Source organism: Chanodichthys erythropterus, chromosome 6 (assembly GCF_024489055.1).
Source record: "Chanodichthys erythropterus isolate Z2021 chromosome 6, ASM2448905v1, whole genome shotgun sequence".
NCBI lineage: Eukaryota > Metazoa > Chordata > Actinopteri > Cypriniformes > Xenocyprididae > Chanodichthys > Chanodichthys erythropterus.
In genome coordinates this window covers 13805302-13827735 of record NC_090226.1, presented here as the reverse complement: position 1 = coordinate 13827735, position 22434 = coordinate 13805302, and the positions used below count along the sequence as shown (strand labels likewise).

General features: G+C 36.3%; 2 protein-coding genes across 5 annotated transcripts; both read left to right on the top strand.

Moving 5' to 3' along the window:
- The first annotated feature begins 5654 nt into the window (after positions 1–5654).
- ovgp1 (oviductal glycoprotein 1) lies at positions 5655–9641 on the top strand. Its single transcript, XM_067388842.1, has 12 exons — positions 5655–5682; positions 5776–5799; positions 5888–6092; positions 6209–6256; positions 6470–6635; positions 7085–7209; positions 7305–7425; positions 7517–7699; positions 7801–7917; positions 8005–8137; positions 8723–8814; positions 9537–9641. The coding sequence occupies exons 1-12, from the start codon at positions 5655–5657 to the stop codon at positions 9639–9641; spliced, it is 1347 nt and encodes a 448-aa protein (XP_067244943.1).
- Positions 9642–14808: 5167 nt separating this feature from the next.
- Positions 14809–21516, top strand: zc3h11a (zinc finger CCCH-type containing 11A). 4 transcript variants are annotated; one of them, XM_067388165.1, is made up of 17 exons: positions 14844–14916; positions 16213–16282; positions 16423–16570; positions 17020–17139; positions 17237–17360; positions 17454–17642; positions 18161–18226; positions 18306–18386; positions 18473–18574; positions 18659–18727; positions 18837–18932; positions 19021–19554; positions 19693–19760; positions 19849–20212; positions 20380–20540; positions 20636–20778; positions 20891–21516. In XM_067388165.1, exons 3-17 carry the CDS (start codon positions 16517–16519, stop codon positions 21099–21101), a joined length of 2382 nt encoding a protein of 793 aa, XP_067244266.1. In that variant the 5' UTR covers positions 14844–14916; positions 16213–16282; positions 16423–16516; the 3' UTR covers positions 21102–21516. The 4 variants fall into 4 exon arrangements, with proteins under 4 accessions (XP_067244264.1, XP_067244265.1, XP_067244266.1 ...); XM_067388163.1 differs by having other exon boundaries at positions 14809–16282; XM_067388164.1 differs by having other exon boundaries at positions 14831–14916; positions 16213–16570.
- The last annotated feature ends 918 nt before the right edge of the window (positions 21517–22434 follow it).

Sequence of the window (22434 nt, the reverse complement as noted above, 5' to 3'; positions counted from 1 at the left end):
GCATTGGGGGAATTGGTGATCCTCTGCCTATCTTGACTTCTGAGAGACACTGCCACTCTGAGAGGCTCTTTTTATACCCAATCATGTTGCCAATTGACCTAATAAGTTGCAAATTGGTCCTCCAGCTGTTCCTTATTTACATTTACATTTGACTTGTTCTGGCCTCTTGCTACCTGTCCCAACTTTTTTTTGAATGTGTAGCTCTCATGAAATCCAAAATGAGCCAATATTTGGCATGACATTTCAAAATGTCTCACTTTCAACATTTGATATGTTATCTATATTCTATTGTGAATAAAATATAAGTTTATGAGATTTGTAAATTATTGCATTCCTTTTTTATTCACAATTTGTACAGTGTCCCAACTTTTTTGGAATCGGGTTTGTAAATATTACAAAATGGCTAAAAAATTAAAGATATTTTATTCATTTTAAGGTTTCAAAGTGTAGTCTTGTTTAACATGGTTTGAAACAAGTTTGCAGCGCAAGTCACATTTCATATTAAGTAGATGAGTACACTGCATTCAATAAATTCGTCTAGAAACATGTATTGATATGACAATTGAATGCAACAGATTTAAAACATGAATGCCATGATTTTAATATTAATACATGGGAATTCATACACATTCACACTTGGATACGTAAATGACTTACCATTTTTTGCTGTTAATATGTAAGTATTTTTAGTGCTATAAATATGTTAATGTTCTACATTTCTATATAGAAAGCCCAATAAATGTAGCTACACGTGGTAAAACCATACTTCAAGTATGAATACAGACGTATTCTCATGAGATCAAGTTGAAATAGTAATGATTAACCAAACCAAATGAAAAAAAAAATGCTACTTCAGCCTTGATATCTAATCTATAATGAATATTTGGCCTCCAAATAGAAGGTATCCATGTTGTGTATATGCGTTTATGGGGTCAAAATTATATGCAGACATCTTTACAAAGATAATTTATCTAAGATGTTTTGATTAGTTAATCTAATTTGTCTAACTAAAGAGTTGATGAGACCTGTACAATTTAAAATATTGCATGGTAATAAATGAATGAGTCATATGCTCTTGGTCATCATTTAAATTCTTAAATACTTGACATATAGTTACAAAATCCATATGTCCCTTAAATGGAATGTCACATAAAGCTATACACAAATAACAAAATGTCATTAACGAGAGAGTGCAAACAATCTACCTTCTAAACTTAAACATGACTTTATCCAAATACACTTTGATAAACCAAATAATGATTTATATTTGAGAGCTGTCAGGTGGCTTTCACTTTAACTAGGAATTTGAATATGATGAATGTCATTTAATGCTTTTATTGCATGATTTAAGTGTCTCTATAGGCACTCAATAATTTAAACATTATTTAATGACAATATTTATATTTAATACATTATTTAATGATTAATAACTGTTTGAACTCTGTAAAGATTTAATGAGCATAATTAACCTTCTGTACCAAGGAGGCAAGGATGACTGATTAAAAAGTAACTTAGTGGCACCATTGATGTGGATAGATAAGATAATGATATATACAGTGCCTAAAGAAAGTCATCATACCCTGTGAAAATCTTTACCTTTTGTCACTTTACACCCAAGAAAATGTATCTACAACTCAATGTATTATAACCCTCATCATCAAAGTGAAAATAACATAAAAAAATCTGGAGGATTATTAAAAATTGAAAAACTAGAATACACCCCCACAACATAATGCTGCCATCATCATGCTTCACAGTAGGTATGTTGTTTGTTTGTTTTGGGTGGTGTGCTGTGCTTGCTTTTCGAAAGAAAGTCTTTCAAGCCCAAAACACACCACTGTGAAGTATGGTGGTGGCAGCATTATGTTGTGGGGGTGTTTTTCTTTGTAGCGGGAACTCGGCTATTGAAGGGAAAATGGATGCTGCCAAGTACATCCAAATTCTTGAGGAAAAACTGCATCCCTCTGTTAGACACCTGAAGATGGGCAGGTCATTCACCTTCTAACACGACAATGATCCTAAACATACTGGCAAAAGAACAATGCAATGGCTTGAAGAGAGCAGTCCATTGCCGCTCACCACAGAATTTGATTGAACTTGAGCAATTCAGCAAGGAAGAATGGGCAAATATTCCCCAATCTAGGTGTGCAAAGCTAGTACAGACATATCCAAAAAAGATTAATGGCTGTAAATAAAGCAAAAGGTGGCTCTAGGAAGTATTAAATCAGGGGACTGATGACGTTTCTAACTGTTATTCTAGTTGTTCAATTTTTAATAATCCTACAGAATGTTTTAAAATGTTATTTTTACCTTGATGATGAGGGTTATAATGTGGACATAGAGCTCAAAAAAGTTAGACTTTTAGTTTCTTGGGTGTAATATGACCTGAACAAACCACTTCCATCACAGAAACTACTGACGATTGTAATGATATTATATTTTGGACAGCGCACCTAGGGTCCAACTCAGTTCTGTCTGTTGATAAGGAGTGATGCATCAATCTCTGAATCTGATCCACAAACAGCTAGCATGAATGCAATTGCAACATTTATTCTGTCACCCAACATGTTTGTCATCTTGTCATCTGACTTGTTTTAATAGATAGATAGAATTCTTCATTTGATACATAAACATCCCACTGGTAGGCCTATAATCTACTTTCCCTCTGGTTCTAAAATCTAAATATAACCACCATTAGTGATCGTCTATACAATGACTACCTACTTCTGTTTTGTTTTGATTCACTACTGCATGATGAAACTATGAGGTCAGAATGCCCCTCTTTTGTGTTGCTGTCGTCTCATGTCAAACTGTCAGCAGCAACATGCCTGATTCAAGAGGATTCAGTGTCGTTTATCTTACAGGCCTGGCTTTGGTTGCACAAAGAAAGTCTTTTATTTCTGATGAAATGTGATGGCACATAACAATAACAAGTTTGGTGCTGGAAGAACTACTGAAAAATCATGATCCTTCAGCATTGTCAAAATATTGGTGTCAAAGACACTGTTAGCGTGAGTTTTTAAAAGCTTAGCTTAAAGCTTGTGCTATAAATTAATAGTGCTCATAAACAGCTCAGAGTGGAGACTTGGACACGGAATCAGTATTCAGTATGTCATGATTTAACAAGCGGATTCCTTCTTCAGTATCCTTATTTTATCTAACTCTCTAAGTTAGCTCAGAGCTCAAACTGTCTCTGGAGCAAACTCCTCCTTCAAAGAGAAGTGAAATGAGTGGGAATTAGAATAAATATTCTATTTATGTTTGAATTGAATTGATAAATTATTCCTTCATTTGTTTTTTTAAGTGTCACTCCAGTCCTCTATATTGGCATCATCCCATCTGTGTTCACTTACTTGCGGAAAGTGTTTTAGGCCTTAAAGTCTGTGTGAAACGTAAGTATTTTCTTTCATATTGTGACATATCTGAGTGAAACAAGAAAAAATTTAGGGCAGGACTTGATTTTGTCCATCAGGAAGTGATTGGATGGTTGTGGTTTGCTATTGCTGTGATGTCATGTGAGTGACATGTTGTCCCGCCCTCGCACCAGTAAACACATCATCAGAGAAAAGAAGTCGCTGCAAGAGGGAGGGTGTAGTTATTTTGATTAACGTCTATGAGGCCATGTGAATTAAAAACAATGATGATGTGCAAATCATTTATAATATATACTGCAGTATTCTGTATAAAAAATAAGAATTGTCAATCTTGATTTCATGGTGACTTTAATATTGTGTCTGTATGAAAATAACAATAATTTTAAATGAGTACTTGAGACTGTAATATAAAATATGGTGGATATGATGCTAATAAATAATACAACATGTAAATAATATACTGCAAAAAATAAACCCTTGCATGCATACATTTCTCTTAAAATGCATAGGCCATGGGACAAAACAGGAGGCATGGAACAAATCTGAATCTGAAAGTATAATTTGAACCAACAACATGTGCTACCGATATTCACTGTTTGAGAATAGTACTTGTTATATTAAAATTCACATTGCCATGAATGAAATAAATATTTATATGTCAATATATATGCATCAAATATAAATCAAAATAAAGACGAAGGTATGATGAAATCAGAACATAAAGAATAAACTAAATCAATATCAACCACACAAAACATGGTATATGGTAGAAACGTTTTATATGTTATTAATATTAGTATCATATTGTCCAAGCTAATAGGGAAAGTTATCAGAACTTTGATTAACATTCTAGCAAGGTTCTCTCAAAGTTATACACAAACGTTCTTCTAGTATTGTTAATAAAATGTTTGTTCAAAGTTATCTGCATGTTCTTTAAACATTAGCACAAAAACATTATTTATGTCATTATTTTTTTCAGCTTTTTCTCAAATGGTTATATTTTTACTTATTAATAATTTAGTACTCATTCACAAGACCACAACAATATAACATTTTCTGTAAAAAGTGTCTTATATATCTGAAAACTGGACGTTTTGAACATTCAGAGGAGAACGTTCAGAAATAACGTTTCATAACTTAATATGAACATTAGCGTATATTTCCGAGCTGAGATCCCACTGATAGGCAACTTGTTTGGATAAGCTGAAGCCATGGATGCTATCTCAAGTGATTTTGTTATGAATTTTATTGATGTGCTTATTTTATCACAGGGTGACATGTACGACCCTTGTCCCTATCTAGACCCTTGTCTTTGTCTGGACACACCCGCCACCAAAAATAAGGCACACTAAAAAGAACAAATCTATCTGATTGAACAATGACCTGATGTAACTGTCTTATACAACACTATCATAAATAATAGCTTGAAGTTACTGATAGATATCTGGCCTCATAGTGCCCCTGTATGATCTTACAGAAGCAATGTCTCAGTTCGTCCTACAGCTGTTGAGGATAATGTGATAAATCTTTGTCTATCCACAAGGCAAAATTTCCACAGGCCTGAAACATATCACGTTGATGATGACAAATCCTGTGACTTAAGCAACGATACTGCAGTTTAGTTACACTCCTAGAGTTTCTAGTTTCATATTCAAAAATAATAATGTTACAGAGCTTGAGGTGAACCTGAAAATAGGTCATTTAGGATCTGTTTTTTCGTTTTTTTAAGATAAGACAACAAGACTATCTGACCAGATAAGATGTGTAGACCATATTTATGGTGTTTATGTTTAAATGTGAAGAGCTTTAAATATAATATACAGTAAAATAAGATTTATATGCATCAGCATTTTCTTCACAATCTCAGGTCAATAAAGTGGCTTGAAGTTTTCATTGTATTCTCAAGTGTTTTGAATAGCATTCCATTTCATTCTATTGTGAACAGCCTCAAGGGATGGATATACACACCATTGATTCCACCATGAGAGACACACTAAATCTTCATTGTGTCTGTCAAAGAAAAAGAAAAAAAATCTTCATTTAAAAAAAGTAAATTGTGAAATAAATGAATCTTGATTGGTCTGTTACTATAATTGGGTACATTTTGATTGGCCAAATCTGACAAAAGTCCTGTGTTTTGTATAGGCCAGAAAAAAAATCTTAGATGAAATTAGTGTTAATTTATACATGTGCAGCCCTCCCTGTCTTTCTCCCCACCCCTCACTATACTCCATGCGGAGTTCCCCACTCAAAACTAAAGGGGCATGTAGCAGGAACAAAATGAACAGGGGAATAACGCAATTAACAGGTATTTTTGTCTATTTTTGTATTTGAATATGTTTCTTAATATATTAATCTCATGTAAAAGCATCTACTAATGATCTTATTCCATTTTTGTTAGGCCTGAATTTGCTCTTTCAGTTCGGTAAGGTGATTTTCAATCCACTTCATGAAAGATTATTCATTCAAATTACTGCTGACATATGTTTGTATCTTTATACTCTTTTTCTCAGTAACCTGTTCAAGACTGGTGTGTTACTTCACAAACTGGTCTCAGTACAGAGCAGGAACTGCTAGATACCTTCCCGAGAATGTGGACCCGTACTTGTGTACTCATTTGATCTATGCATTTGCCATTATAAACTATGCCAATAACATAGCAGGCAGTGAGTGGAATGATGTGGCCCTTTATTCGACCTTCAATGCACTTAAGAACAAGTACGCATGTTTGTAGCTCAGTGCTATGTGTTTCTAGTCTTGAATTTATATTTGATTTGTCAAATGTTCTGCTGTGTGACAAAGAGTTCACATAAATGTTTGTTTTATTTCTAAAGAAATCCTCAGTTGATAACCTTGTTGTCTGTCAGAGACCAGGATTCACAGTAAGTGTTCCTTCTATGTTTCTGAGTAAAAGTTGCCCTCTACTGGTAACATACCATTTTTATATCTTATAAAAGTTTTTTTTTGGTTTTTTTTTTTTTAATAAAAACATGGCTTATCCACAAAGATCGTGATTATTCTGCATTTAATCTGAAATATTTGTAAGCCACATTACCAGTGAAATAAGCAGCCATACATTTTCTTGTTCACACCAGATTCTCCATTATGTTGTCCAACTGGACAAACCGTCAGACATTCATCAAGTCTTCTATAGAATTTCTGAGGAAGTATAACTTTGACGGGCTGGATTTGGACTGGGAACACAAGGGAACTCCAGAGATACGTCCGGAAGATAAGCTGAAATTCACTCTACTGTGCAAGGTTAAAACTAAAATGTTTTCAAACAGGGTTTCAAGAGTTTTCCAATGTATCAGGTCAGAAAGACACCTCATCTTTGTAAAATTTTAGTAGTACATGTCACATAAATATATACCATACAAACATTTGGGGTCTGTAATATTGTTGACAAAGCGGAATGTTCAGTCTTCACTGTCAGATGATTCTTCAAATCATTCTAAAATTCTGATTTGGTGCTCAAGAAATATATCATATTATTATCACAACAGTTGTGCTTAATATTATTGTGGAAACCATAATACATTTTTTCAGAATTATGCCTATTGGATAATAGAAAGTTTAAAGTAACAGCATTTGTGTTATATTTGCAGAAATATTACAAAATTTATTGAGTTTTATGCTTAAAACAAGAAAAATAATGGACTAAATAAACCCTTGTTTAAAAGAAAAAAAAAACTTTTGTGAAACTTTAGGAACTTCTGGAAGCATTTCTAGCTGAAGGCATGTCAAACAAAGATGCAAGACTTATTCTAACAGCAACTGTTTCAGCACAGAAAGAAGTTATTGAAAGGAGCTACAATATTCCAGAGATCTCAAAGTAAGAGCAACATATCATTCCATGTCAGTCCTATCTTATGATAACTTTAAAAAATGGCAGTTTGAAAGTTTAAAATGTGGAAAAACATTTTCTAGGTATTTGGACTTTATTAGTGTCAAGACATTTGATTTTCATACGTTTAAAGACGGCATTGCGAGACATCACAGTCCTTTGTACAGTGCCATCCATGATGAGGAAAATGTCAACTCAAACACCGTAAGCGCAGTGATTGACATTGAGCACTATCATTTAAGCATGGGCTTCAAGACAAGTTTGTACTACAAGCATGTTTTCATCTTTCATGCAGGATTTTGCTCTACAATACTGGAGATTCCAGGGAGCTCCTGCCGAGAAGTTGTTGATGGGTTTTGCCACATATGGACGTTCCTTCATCCTCACCTCCTCTCAGAATGGAGTTGGTGCCCCAGCCAATAACTTTGCTTCTCCTGGACCTTATACTCAAGAGATGGGCTTGTGGTCTTACTATGAAGTAAACATCTTTTCTGGACAGAAACTTTTGTTTGACATTTTTTTTAAATGGCTTGCAAATGCTTGTCAGTGATATTTAAGGAATATTTTCTTTTTTTCAAGATATGTCTTTTCATACATGGTGGCATAGTACAGTGGACAGAAGACCAGAAAGTTCCTTTTTCTATTAAAGGCAGCGACTGGGTGGGCTTTGACAATCTGAGGAGCTTTGAGATTAAGGTAAACTCGATGAAGTCACATAATACTATGTCTAAACTTAAAGATTATTTTACATGACAAATAACAGCTCTGCTTTATGTTGTTAAGATAAAATACTTACAGGAACATAGCTTTGGAGGTGCGTTTGTGTGGGCTCTAGACTTGGATGACTTTTCTGGATATTTCTGTGGACAAGGGAATTATCCTTTAGTCAACAATCTAAAGAAATTGTTAATACTTGGTGAGATTTGCTTAAATACATTGCTTTGCCTTTTTTGAATGGTTATTTATGATAAGGATCTGAAATATATTTATTTATTTATTTACAACAGGAGCAAAAGATGAATTGTGTGCTTCCATGGCTACAAACACCAGCACTTCCAACAACACTTTTGTAACAGTTGGGAAGGGATCTTCACCGCCAACATGTGTGAAGACTCTCAGCTCTCTTCCAGCACTGGGAAGTCAGTTCTGCGCAAATAGATCAGATGGCCTTTATCACAGAATGGATTCCCTTAACTCGTTTTATAGCTGTACTGGAGGAATGACAAGTATCACGTGGTGCACCCCTGCCGTTTTAAATAATTCGGGGGTGGCACAACCATCACAGATGATATTTTTGATTACATTAGGTAGTGCAAGTCTCCTAATGTGGCATTGCCTACTGATTTAATGTAAAAACAATGATTGAAAGACAACTCAACACAAGTTTTAAAATCTCTTTTAGCTTACTGTAAGATAGGTCACAGCCTACTTATGGATACATGTTGAGCATTTTTGAATAGCTGTGATTGTTACTGTGAAATCCTTTTTTAATTGTCTTCAGCAATCGTCAACATGAAACAGAAGTTGAAATATCGTTTTTTCCCCATTGTGACGTATATCAGAATGAAATGGCTTCTTGATCAAGAAAAAAATGTAGGGTGGAAAAATGGCTATTGCTGTCTCATGTGAGTGACAGGTTGTCCCACTTCACTTTAGAAAACATATCCTCAAAGAAAGAAGAGATGTTGTTGCAAGAGGGAGGGGAAATTATTGTGATTAAAGATTAAGCGAGCACATGAATTTTTTTTTCTTAAAAAAAGATAATGACTGTGCAAACATAAATCATTTGTAATATATACTGCAATATATTATTTAAAAAAACAAGCTGACATGCTTTAATTTACATTTGAGCCAATTTAATCAATAGTCAAGCAACTAATTTATCATAGAAAAGTGTCTCACTAATTTTTGTTGGATGTAAGAACTGTTTCTAAAACAAAACTGTTTTAGCAAATTACCTCTACAATTGTAATGTGAAACAAAAGTTGTACTATTGCATGCATTTACAGGAAAATATGAAGATCATTATTTAATTTTGCTTATAATTATTGTCATAATTATTATTTTATTGTTGGTGTCATTAAAATTATACATTAGTAGGTAAACAACATTGTCTGTGTATTTTATTAGTGACTATTCAGGGACATTTTTTTTATAACGCTACCTGTTTGTTTTTAATATGAATAATAAAAGTTTTAAAATCATGTATAAGTCACATCCTATCAGTAGTCAACTAAAAGCTCTTCAGCATATTTAAAGAATAAGTTAACCTCAATAATCATTTTCTCACTCTCATTTTTTTTTTAATCGTCTAGGTTACATATGTAACCCGGATCCCTGAGAAAGGAAATGAGCCGCTGTGTCATGGTGTTGGCACTATGGGAAGGTTCTGCGTGAACCGGTGTCTGAAGCATGTGTGAACACATACCAGCTACTGCAGTCAGGTGGCGTCACAGGTACGCCATCAGGGACCGATTAGCATTGGTCTACCGGACATGTGCCCAGGGCACTAAACCAGAGGGAAGGCCAGAAAGCGAGAAATTGGAGCGCCAGTTTACTTAATCAGAGATCCATTTCTTATCCGGTCATAACTGACTCGGGGGCAGAGCTAGCTAGTGAGCCTCTGCTTTCAAATGGTCCCATTTGTGTTCACTCTCTCTAGCCTGAAGACCGTCAAAGGTTTCTATTTACAACGCGATTTGCAGCACTGAGCACTGTAGCCAATCGCGGTGCAACTGAAGTAACTGACAGCTTCAGCGGTTATAAAGGGAGTGCTCTTTGCTCACTTTCTAATCTATTCACAATTTGAATAAAAGTTTTATTTTTCATGCACGTATACACTGCAGAGTTTCAGGATAGACTTCCATTTTTAAATGCAGAGTGAATCCACTAAAATACCCCAATATTATATGATAGTAAAGGCTCATATTTGACTATGTTATTTTAATTTATGGGGACCTCTAAGGTTGCGGCCTTTATGTCAAACATCAGCTTCTATGTCTTCAGGAAGCCATTTGTCTGTCTGTGCATGTGAATTTCCCTGTGTTTCTGTGTTTGAAATGAATAAGAATCCATGGCTAGCAGATTTAGGTTATCTGTTTAGGAGCGGAGCACACTTGGTCAGCTCTCGAGGGGGCTGGCTATGATTACTGTGATTTCTGCACAATGAAAAAGCTCTATTCCTGCCTGACTCGTTTTAAGGGTGATGGGAGCCAGGCATCTGTACCCGGTGGGTCAGGTCCCGCTGCTGCTGAGGTGGCATGGCGACTTCCATCGTAGGATAGCAGATGGAGCTGGCTGAGAAGCTTGAGACACGTTTGTCCCTTTCTCAAGTTTCTCATGCCAGATCCGGAACCCACCTCTGCGGCTTCTTCTGGCATGTTGTTGGCCGGGTCTAGTTAAAAGGAGAAATAGGAGATAAAAGAGACGGGAGTTGAGATGGATGTTTTGAGTTTCCTCTCTCACCCCCACGAATGAGGAGTTGGTGGATGTTTTGACCCAGGCCAAGGCCAAACTTCTGCTCTTTCCTGGCTTTCCCAGGAAGCTCTCAGGCTAATAGAAGACTGATATCTTCTGGCAGTGATTCAGCATCCGGGGTCGAATCTAACCGTTCAAAGGGGGTGCTAATAAAAAAAAAACTAAGTACATTAATAACTTCAATACCCTATTTATTGCATTTTACTTTTTTAATTTTACATTTTACATTAAACTACATTTACTAAGCACAGTAGACTATCAATTTTGCTTAACACCTTCATTATTACCTGATCAGCTCTTTGAATCAACTGTTTATTGAAAATTATCTATTACAGTGCCACATATTAGAGTATGTATGTATAGTGAGCTAAATAAAGGAATGTGCTTGTGATTTTAAAATGCAAACAACATGGAAAAGAGCGCAGGGTGTCGAGACGTGTTTTAAGATGTTAAACTTTTAAGTTGACACTGCATTTTAAAACACGGAGCGAGAAACTGAAAAAGCAGACGAGTTGCAACAGTCAAAGACACCTGTTTAGCATATTAATCTATATATTTAGACCGAAAATGACATTTTCTCTTTATTTTTTCCATCACCACTAGGCTATCTATATATGCATCAAAGAGGCATTCTGATTAATAGGGACTGGATAGGAGCTCTGTGGACACTCATTTTTTATGCAAAATAAACGTTTTTATGATATGCAAATCAAATAAATGAGTCAAATTTACTGTGATGAGTACAGCAGAGGTGGTTTAATCAAGAATAAACATCCTTCATATGAATAATACCATATACAGAAATTGTCCACCTAGCTCCTATCCAATACTATCCATACTGCATTACTCCTCCCAGAAGGTCCTATTTGCTACCTATTTAATGGGGACTGTATAGGAGCTCTGTGGACACTCTTTGCCATTTGACCCTTCGCAGGGAGTTTGATTGACAAGCGATCTAACCAATCAGAATGCCGAATCCGCCATTTTGTCTGACAAAGCAGTCAGGAGTTAGAAGATTAACCTCGTGGATTTAAACTTGAAAAATGGTGTGTATTGATGTCTTTCCACGGAAAAAGCATTCCTTCTCGTGTTCATTCATGTTTATTTGATGCTATAAATGAACTAGTAGGAAGAGATGATCAGTTCATGAGCAGCTTGAGCTGAGGCGCTACAGCAATCTGTCACAACACATTAAAGAGCCACAAAACGTTTTTTATTGTTCGAATTTCTTTAAAAACTACACAATTTGAAAGCTGGGACTTTGTTTAACATCATAAGTAACCTGCTCTGTCTTGTCTGTGGACGTGTTGTCAGTATCCTCTTTGCTCCGCAATGTATTTTTCACTGCGTGTGGCGTGAAAACATATCCTGTTTATAAAAGCAACAGTAACTAAGGGGGGCAGGTCTTTGCGAAGGGTCAATTAAGCACTAAAATGACTTGTCCAGCAGAGTATGCTCAGTACTAGGGCTGGGTATTGACACAATTTTCACAATTCGATTCAATTACTATTCACATGCTTTCGATTCGATTACGATTTTGATTCGATATCGAAGTCAGTTGGTACTACTATAAAAATATTGAAGGTTAAATTAACTTATTTATATACAAACACTTAAATTACACTCAATTATGTTTTTATTATAAATAAAGTTTAGAATTACATAATCATATTTCTACTCCAATTTGTTTTTTTGAAATATAAACATTTAAATTGCGTCTGTCATAACTGATTTATTCAAACATGCATTAAATATTAAAGAACATAAAAAATTATAATGAATATGTAACGAAGCATAGCTATATTTATCAGAATGTTGCTTTCTAGAGTTCATTTTCTAGCTGACTAATGAGTTTATGGTCACTGAATATGTTTTTCTGAGGTAAATGTGACGTTATGTGACATTGTTTACAAGCTGTTTTATTGATGTATTTCCGAGGTTGCAACACTGATTGAGCTATTACACGAGACATGATACGGTAAGTTGTACTGTATATTTTAACAGACCTTCAGATGTTTAGTCGTGTTTATTTCATGCTGTAACTGGTAATAAAGCGGAGGAGAGGATAAGTTCACATGCGCTCCGTGCTGCCGCTTCTCTTTAACTGAGGTGCTAAAGTTACGTCACATTAAACAGTGCCAAAACGGTATTTATTTTTTGAATCTCATAATAAGATGGATGTCATTTGAAATCTGAGACTTTGCTTCATATCAAAAGTAACAAAGCACAAAGATTATTGCGATTCATTGGATGGGAGGCGCTACATATTCTGCTTATTCGTCAACTGAAAACAGACTAGACTAATCGATTCTGGGGATTTAAGAACCGATATCGGTTCGTAAAAATGAGAATCGATTAAAATAGAGAAATCAATAATTTTTTTACCCAGCCCTACTCAGTATAGTAGAGGTGGTCTGATCAATATAAGTTCATATTAAAAGCTTAATATCATCGATAAACACCGTGTCCGCAAAGCTACTAAGTCGTACAGGAATGCCCCAATTCCAACTTTAATGGGCCTCATATAGGTGTTTTGCGGACACAAGGATTTTATGCCTTTTATGAAGAAATATTTTCATAAAAACTATTTATCAGCACTCAGCAGGCCCTTCTGAGTGTGTAGCACCACTCCTATTTTTAACAATGGCATAGGTTGCACGTGGGATCTTCAGATCTCAGCTCTATATGAGGCCCATTACAGGTGCTGGTCATATAATTAGAATATCATCAAAAAGTTGATTTATTTCACTATTTCCATTCAAAAAGTGAAACTTGTATATTATATTCATTCATTACACACAGACTGATATATTTCAAATGTTTATTTCTTTTAATTTTGATGATTATAACTGACAACTAAGGAAAATCCAACACAACAGTTTAAGAGGATTTAAGTTTCCTATATATATATTCATTGCTCTTATTTTGCTCTTCACTTCTGCTTCATCTCTTCTACCTCTCCTTTCATTCTTCTGCAAATATCTTCTTTTGGGTCTCTCTTTCTCTATAGGCCTACTCTGATCTGCACAATCTGCATCTGCTAGATGCAATACTCTGGATTTTATTATAATTATTTATTTACTTTATTAATTTGTTTGTTTCTATAATTTTACTTTTATTATTTAATAAATGAGTTATCCCTTATCAAATTTGATCTCTAACATAATCTTTGCATGTCTGCCTGGATCTCATTGCATCATTATCCTTTTTGCATTTTCTTTCAGCCATTGCATGCCTGTCTCCAAGCACAAATGGTGTTATTCAACCATGGTGCAGGGGTAGATTTATGATGTTTAGTCCTCAATGGGATCGCAAAGTCCAAACAGAAAAACAATGAAGAAGCTCAAGCAACTCAGGACTTAGATCAGGTGAAGCGAGATCCGAAGATTGAGAAACCTCTGTAAAAAATGATGAAAAAGAGGCAGATGTGGTAGCTTAATTGGGTCTATTGAAAAGAAACTATATAGATACTTTTTAAATTTTAGGATGGGGGTTTCTCACATGAGAATGACCATGTTTGGGAGTCCGTGGCATCTAAAAAAGGGTTTTAAAGGGTTTAAAGGGTTAGTTCACCCAAAAATTAAAATTCTGACAATTATTACCTCATGTCGTTCCACACCCGTAAGACCTTCGTTAATCTTTGGAACACAGAATTAAGATATTTTTGATGAAATCTGATGGCTCAGTGCGGCCTCCATAGGGAGCAATGACATTTCCTCTCTCAAGATCCATAAAGGTACTAAAACATATTTAAATCGGATCATGTGAGTACAGTGGTTCAATATTAATATTATAAAGTGACGAGAATACTTTTGGTGCGCCAAAAAGAACAAAAAAAACGTCTTATATAGTGATGGCTGATTACAAAACTGATTCATGAAGCATTTAATGATACTATGATGATTTTTCGTCTGGCTTAACGGACATCATTCAGTTTTAATTCACCTTTGTGTTCCGCAAAAAAAAAAAAAAAGAAAGAAAGAATAAAAGGAAGAAAGTCGTTGAGGTTAGAACAACATGACCGGTGTTTTCCTTTTTGTGTGAACTGTCCCTTTAAGGAGTCTGTCCGTCACACTGACGCAAGCACTTTCCTGCCTGTACAGACTGCCGCCATTTTGTTCGCTTGTGAAGTCGTAAAAGGATTAAGTCCAGTCCAGGAGCGTCGACCACTCTACATGCACCAAACCGATCAAACTTAATTCCAGTCGGTATAAACTGGTAATTGTGAACGCTTTATTTGTGACTGAACATTTATTTATTGATTCATTTAACGTTACTTACTTTATTAGTTAAGTGTAGTAGTCGTTTTAAAGTTAACACCATGCTACCTTAAGTTAGCAACATGCTATTCGAAAGCCATAGAATACTGTGTTATTTTCACGTACACAGCTCTTGGACGTAAGATATACAAAATACTCGTTCTTTACACGTTGGTTGTCTTTAGTGTTTCTCATCTGACAGCCTAGTAAAAGGAGTCAGGCCAAACACAGGACACCAAGGCCTAACACGACGAATGATACAACTATTTTTTAACAGTGGATATCAGAATTTGCCACATTGTAATCGAACGATTGAAAAACTGTTAATGGAAACGAACGCGAAATTTCAATAATTGAAATCCCAGCGTTTTTCGCTGTTCTTTCGTTTCATTTATTTATTTGATTATTTATCTGAAAAAATGTGGCTTGAATATTTAAGATTCACAAACGCTGATTTTGTTAGATGCACCCTAAATTTACAGGTGCACACACAAAATCGAGGAAATATTAATTCAGATGATACCAATTTTAAAACATGATAAATGTGGTTTAACGTGCTCGAAAAATGACACCAAGAGCCAAAATGGGTTAAGATTGTCAAGACAATTTCGTTTTTAAAGTTGTTTGTATGCATTACCACCTATTATTGTGTTCAATGTTCTATGAATCCAAAAACATGTCTCCCATGAGAATATTTCCCATGTATTGTGTCCCTGTCCTTATTCAAATAACCATTTATTCAGCACATGGGGAGTGTTTTTGTCTTCTTTTTTGAAATGTAGGTTATGCAAGATCTTGTCCTTCATTCCAGAGGATAACTGGATTTGGATAATGAATTGGCTTCCCTGAAGATTGCTGCTTTTTTATCTCACCATAGGTTTTTGTTTTTCTCCTATTGGGCATTTTTTTTAAAGTTCCAGTCTACCCCCTTTTAAATTTTCCACCCGGCTTCAGGAGACGTAGAAGATATCCCTCCTTTTTTCTCTCTTTTTTTCAACATCTCCAAGATATCCAGTCACATCTTTGCCCTTGGCTCTACTTTTTGACAACATCTAGCTTGAGGATTTTTTTAAACTCCCCCAAACCCCCTCACCACTCAATTATCAACAATATTGGAGAAAAAAAAAAAACGGACGTTTTCCACCATCTGCCAATTTTAACACAGCAGTCTGATGGGAACAGGTCTCTAAGAGAGGCAAAAGTTGCCCCCTCTCCCCCTGTTCAGTCTTTACTCATCAGTCAAGTATTCCTTCAGGATCCAAACAGTGCGGAGCGACCCTTCAAGAAGCGCTTGAGATCACCAGGGAAGGTCTCAACCACTGCAGGTGAACGAAGTTCTTGCAACGCTTTCTCTCATCACTATTTAAATATCGGCCACCATTTTGCGTCATTCAGGACAGAATGTGAAAGTGAAAATGTGAAAGGATCAACAGGAGCATGAACAGGCTTGTAACACTCTAAATAGGGAGATTCCCGTGGACCCTGTCGCAGGCATCCGGAACGAGATCCCAGCATCACTGAAGAGCTCCTGACCTGGAAGAGTATAAACTTGTGCCAGAATGACCATGCAAGGAGATGACTGCTACTTCTTCTACTATTCCACCTGTACTAAGGTAAAATGAAGTGTAGAGAGACTATTAATCGGTTTACACAACACCATTTTCAACTAAAAACACAAAAACTCAAAGGAAACCTTTACCTTTTTTAGCACATTGTTGTCATCTAAACTTACCTTTTGTCGAAAAACTGTCACAACTGTTTGTTCAAAGTTGATCCCCCCCCATGTTTCAGTTTTGATTATGTAGGTCACTGTATGTAATGTACTCCTATCTTTTTACATCACTTGGTATGCTTTTAGTTTTTAAAGTTCTCAAAAAAATGATTCATTAAAAAGATTTGAATCTTCACATAAACCCATCAAAAATGTATTTATATATATGTATAATAAAAATTAATTGTAATATATGTTATTGTGACTTATTTTTATTTAAAATACATATATATTTTTAAAATATTATCATAATTAAAAATTAATGTTTTGTCCTGCGATTTGCCTTTTTAGGGTGACAACTGTCCTTTTCGACACTGCGAGGCCGCCATGGGTAGCGAGACGGTGTGCAACCTGTGGCAGGAGCAAAGGTGCTTCCGTAACATCTGCAAGTTTCGTCATATGGAAATAAAGGTTTGTGACCATTTCCAAACCCCCTTTATGTTAAAATCCTTTCATTGTTTCTTAAATGGGATCTCAAAAATGATCCATCCTGTTACTACTTTTATAGAAAAACCGCAAAGAAATCGCATGCTATTGGGAGAACCAGCCAGCTGGCTGCCAGAAACCTCACTGTGCTTTTCATCATGAGAAGCCACGCATTATTGATGGGAATTATTTTGCCCCAGACAAAGGTATATGGTTGTCTTTACAGTGTTTTAATAATATATTCATAGACAATCTAAACAGTTCAAATAAATAAACTGGCCTTTTTATCATTTTTACAGGGCAAGTAGTGCGAAAGGAGAAAGAAGAGATCCCACATGAGGACCAAGTCAACCAAGTTCCTGCGCCCACTGCAAACCCCACTAATCCACAGCTTAGAGGGGTCATTAGAACTGAGACCCAGGAGAATGTCCCCAGCCCTACCCATCCACCAGTGGTCATCAACCCTGTGGATGATGATGATGAGGATGGTGAGCCCACATTCCTGTGACGTGTCATTTTAAAGAATACATCTGAATTCAAAATGATGAATATAATTGAAATAAAACATGTAAAAGTAAAAACATGAAAAATCTTTTTCATTTACCCCAGATTGGCTTTCCTCTTACCCATGTCTATATAGATAGGCCTATATTATATGATATCTATATTATAGAATAGATCAGAGTTTTAAAATCAGTACACCCTTCTAACATCACAACTCATGTCATGTAGAATTTCTAGTTTCCCCACTTGTAAATATGACTATGCTCTGTTCACAAGTTCAGAACTCATAATTATATTTCTGACTTCACTTGAAGGGCACATTAGTTCCAACTCTTAATTAATCTTTGATTAGCTGGTTCAGGTGTCTTTAATTAGGGTCGGGCTATGGTCTACAGGTGGCCCTTTAAGAATAGAGTTAGGCATCTCTGGTCTAGATATACTTACTTACTGTTTTTTTTTTTTTTTTGTGTGTGTGTGTGTTTTTTAAACTCATTATTTGCAGATCAGTTCTCAGAGGAAGGAGATGAATCTCTTGGAGGCTCACCCCGGAAACTGATCACAAGTAAAAGTAAAGACTGTTTCCATGTTTTCTAGATATTTTCTATTCTGTATTGAGAGCTTTATTTAATCATTGGTCTGTCATGCAGATGATCCGCTGAACTTTGGTATCCAGACACTGGAGGAGATCAGATTGAGGAAAGCCCTCATGGCCAATCTGAAGAGAGCTGGTAAATAAATTCTCAAATCTTTTTGCTTTCCAGTAATCTGTTGTTCAGACATTTGATCTTAATTTTCACTTATTGTTTGTTTTCAGGGCAGTCCACCATGCAGAGCTCTGACCAAAACAACGCAACTGCTATTGAAAAGGAAAACATTCAGTCTCTCTCGAGTCTGGAAGTTAATAACGCCAGAAATGGTACGCAGTTCAAGTGTTTGAACTTTACTTTTCATAGTATCAAACCATTTGTTCATATTAAAACCTGTTTAAAATCTGTTGCAGATTTGTCTATTAATGAAATTGGAAAAAGAAAAATTACAGACAGACTTGGGAAAAGAATTTTGAAAAGAGGTATGTTTGACAACTGTTTGCTTGATATTGTAATACATTTATGTATCTGTAGTCCCTTTTTACATACTTATGCCAAAAACTGACAGAAGATGTTGTCATTTGATTTAAGATGGTCCTGTGGAAGAAGAGCTACCTCTGAAGCGAAGCCTTGCTGAACGTCTCGGTGCAACTGTTGAATCCTCCACAGACGTGCTACCACAGAAAGGTACGAGACTTGTTTATTGTGCCTGCTGTGGCTGTAGAGACGTTTTGTATCTTTTTCACACTTTATTTACGTTATTACCTCTCTTCAGTTCAGAAACCAGTGCGAGAAAGACTTGGATTGACCGCCGACCTGCCTAGCACCAACAGTGAGCCAAAATCATCCGGAGACATCCGTATAAAAACCCTTGAGGAGATTCGGCAAGAGAAGGCATCCAGAAACCTCAATGCAAGTAAAGTCGTGCGTGTTGTGAAAGAAGTACCGAAGGAGGAGCCAAGCCCTCCCAAGAAAAGTGTCAAACCAGCTGGCGGACCACAAGTTAAGACTTTCTCTGAAATCCTTGACGAAAAGAAAAAAATGCAGGAGAAAAAAGTCCAGGAAGTGAACACAACTGTCAAAAGTCCAGAAGGGAGTGAAGGACCTTCCTCTGCAGGAGCTGCAGTCAAGGCCCCTGTGGCAGCTGGGGAGGTACGTGTTAAAACCTTGGAGGAAATACGCAGGGAGAAAGCTGCAAGGATGCAAGCACAACTTCAAGAGAGTGCAGATGACAAGACCCCAACCTCTAGTGAAGCAGAGTCAAGTGGACCTCCAAAGAGGCGCATTCTGCGAATTAATAAAAGCTCACGTAAGTCAGACACATTCATATATTTTTATTGCATGAAATGGTGTTTGTTTCAAGGAAATAATTTTAAAAATGTGGCAAATAGCCAAGGAAGTGTTCATATATATATATATATATATTTTTTTTTTTTTTTTTTTTTAGCAGCTGCAAACACTGTAGATCAGACAAAACCAGACACATCTGAAAAGAAACTGGAACCTGCTACAGAGGTAAGACACAATTCAGACCCAAGACAACAAGCACATAAGGATATTATTGTTTCCTGACTGTATATCGTTTCCTCCGTTTAACTTGCAGACAAATGGACAAAGTGAACCCTCTGGTGAGACTGTAAAAGTGAAGACGTTTGAGGAGATCATGCGAGAAAAGAGACTCCGCAAGCTGCAGGAGGAGCAAGTCACCTCCACCAACCAGAAAGACGCAGCACCTGCTGCCTCACCGCCACCATCTGAATCCTCCGCCCAGCCTCAGACCACAGTGAGACAGAGGAGCGCCCTCAAACCCAAGACCTCTCCGCTCCCTGCTGCTGTGGTGCCCCAGAAAAGCTCCCCCGAGCCGTCTAAAGACGGTATTCCATCGTCAAACACACCAAAGCCCTCGACTTCACCCGTGATTCCTGTTCAGCTAGCGGAAGGAACAATTCAAACAGTGGAGACCAAGGGTAGGAGTTAAATTCAATTCTCTTCATTTGATTGTGTAAATCAATTTCCATTTTTAAGGCACTTTACTGGCTGGATTGTTTTGTTTAAATCAGTATTAATATAAACTAAAATAAGTGTGTGTGAATTGTAACTCATACTCGCTTTGCTGCATTTGTCTGCATTTTAGTGAAGCCCAAGGTGAATGTAAAGCCATCAGTAATGAAGCCGGCCGCCCAGTCCACCCAAAAAAGGAAAGCTGCAAAAGTTCACTCTGCTGCTGAAGTGAAACCTCTTAATGCTGCCTGTCTCACACCTTCCTCGCTGGTTATTCCTAACAAGCGCCTTAAGGTGAGATTTATTTTCTTAAGCAATTCTTTTGTTGCTGCTGATTTAAAAAAAAGAAACAATGATTTAAACTTTTTTTTTTTTTTTTTTTTGTATAGGTGGCGTCACCAACCTCTCTGACAGATGTTCAGTCCGACACTCAGCAGGTGCCCTCCAACACAGAGGATATTCAAATGGTGCCTACGAGCTGCCTTGAGCCTGCCAGCACTACATCGGCTGAGACTGTTGCAGTCCCTCAAAGGTATGGGATATGTTCTTGTTTTTCAACTGATGGAAGACAATATTTTTAATTGATTTAAACTTAAATAAATTGTCACGCAGAAACGATAAATATTTTTTTCCTTCCTCTGTAGCCCTGTGATCCGAACACCCAGTGTGCAGCGCTCTCGGCGGTCCAGCACCACTTCTGGTCGTGCTCCTGCTGTTACCAGTTCATCGATGGATGACTTTGAAGACCTTTTAGATGAATTTACTGATGATCGGCTTGAGGATGACTTGGAATTGGATTCGGGCAAGGGAGAAGACGACCTTCTTTTAGAACTCTCAGAGATGATTGACAGTTAGAAATGAGCGAGGTCACCCCTTTACTTACTACCCACTGCCACTATGAATTTAACAGGACTGTGACATAATTCACCCCACAGCATTTTAAATTAAGATTTCTTTTATTTTCAAACTCTCAAAGATCTGTTTTATTGTTCCTTTTAGAATTTTCTTGTCAAATGTAAATATTTCTTCATCAAATAGTGCTTGAGAGTGCTTTAGTCTCATCGTTTTCTTTAGTTGACTTCTTAAAGCTGTCAAAAAAGGAAAAAACTTAGTTGTTGCAGGTATGAACAAGCCATCATGAGCCTCAGGTATTATGATTGTGTTGGAAGTCGTGTTATAGCACTCAATCATCATGAGTTACAGAGACAGGAAGTTTTCAGTTGTGTACTGTGTATGCCGAAAAATTGTTTTTTTTTTTTTTTTATTATTAGAGAGGCACAGCAAGGCCACACCTTTCCTAGTGTTCGTTATGAGTCCTGTATTTATGATCTGAGTTATTAAATGTTCTTTGGCTGTCATTATCAACATTATTTTAACAGGTGCTTTCCCTCACCTTTAATTGGTAGCCTTTAATAACATTTTATGATCCTATCGTTTAATGATCTGACAGAGCTGAAGGTCATGGATATTTTCCCCCTTCTTTCATTTGTGCGAAAGCAGTTGTATTATAAATGCTATGCTACATGAAATTTCCTTGGGGACCATCTACAACTTTTCATTTAGTGAAATGAATATCAAATTATTTTAGCAGTTCAATTTTGGACTTCTGAACGCATACATGTAAACAAAGCTGTGTTCTCAGGGAAAATCCTTAAGCTTTGCTAATCTTTGCTGACTTGTAGATTTTATTTTCTTTGTAAATGTCTTGACTATGTCCTCTCTTTGGTTTTATTCACCTTAGTTTACTGACATCATGCATTAAGGGACTGGGATGTGAAAATAATGTAATCTGTTCTGTCTGCCTTCACCTGAGTTGCACCTCTTCAAAAATGTCTTTGTAAATAAAATGCCTTTATGAAAGATTTATTAGTGTTTCAGTTTTGAAAGTTTTTAAATCATTGAATTCTAAATTATGGTATTTCATCTTCACATTTCAGAAAATTAACTTAATCCTTTCCCAGATAGTGGAAATGAACATTCCAACAATTAAACTGTTATAGCCATTTCGTGATTTGTGCAGCTCAATAACTTTTTTTCACACATCATTACTGTGTTCTCGGTTCTTTCCCATAGTGATGGATGACTATAGGAATTTGGCTTGTGTGTCACTTCATATTTGGAGCCCAGTGAAACAGGAAGTCATGTTCCTGATCACTAAGATGAACTTAAAAACATACCATATGAATGA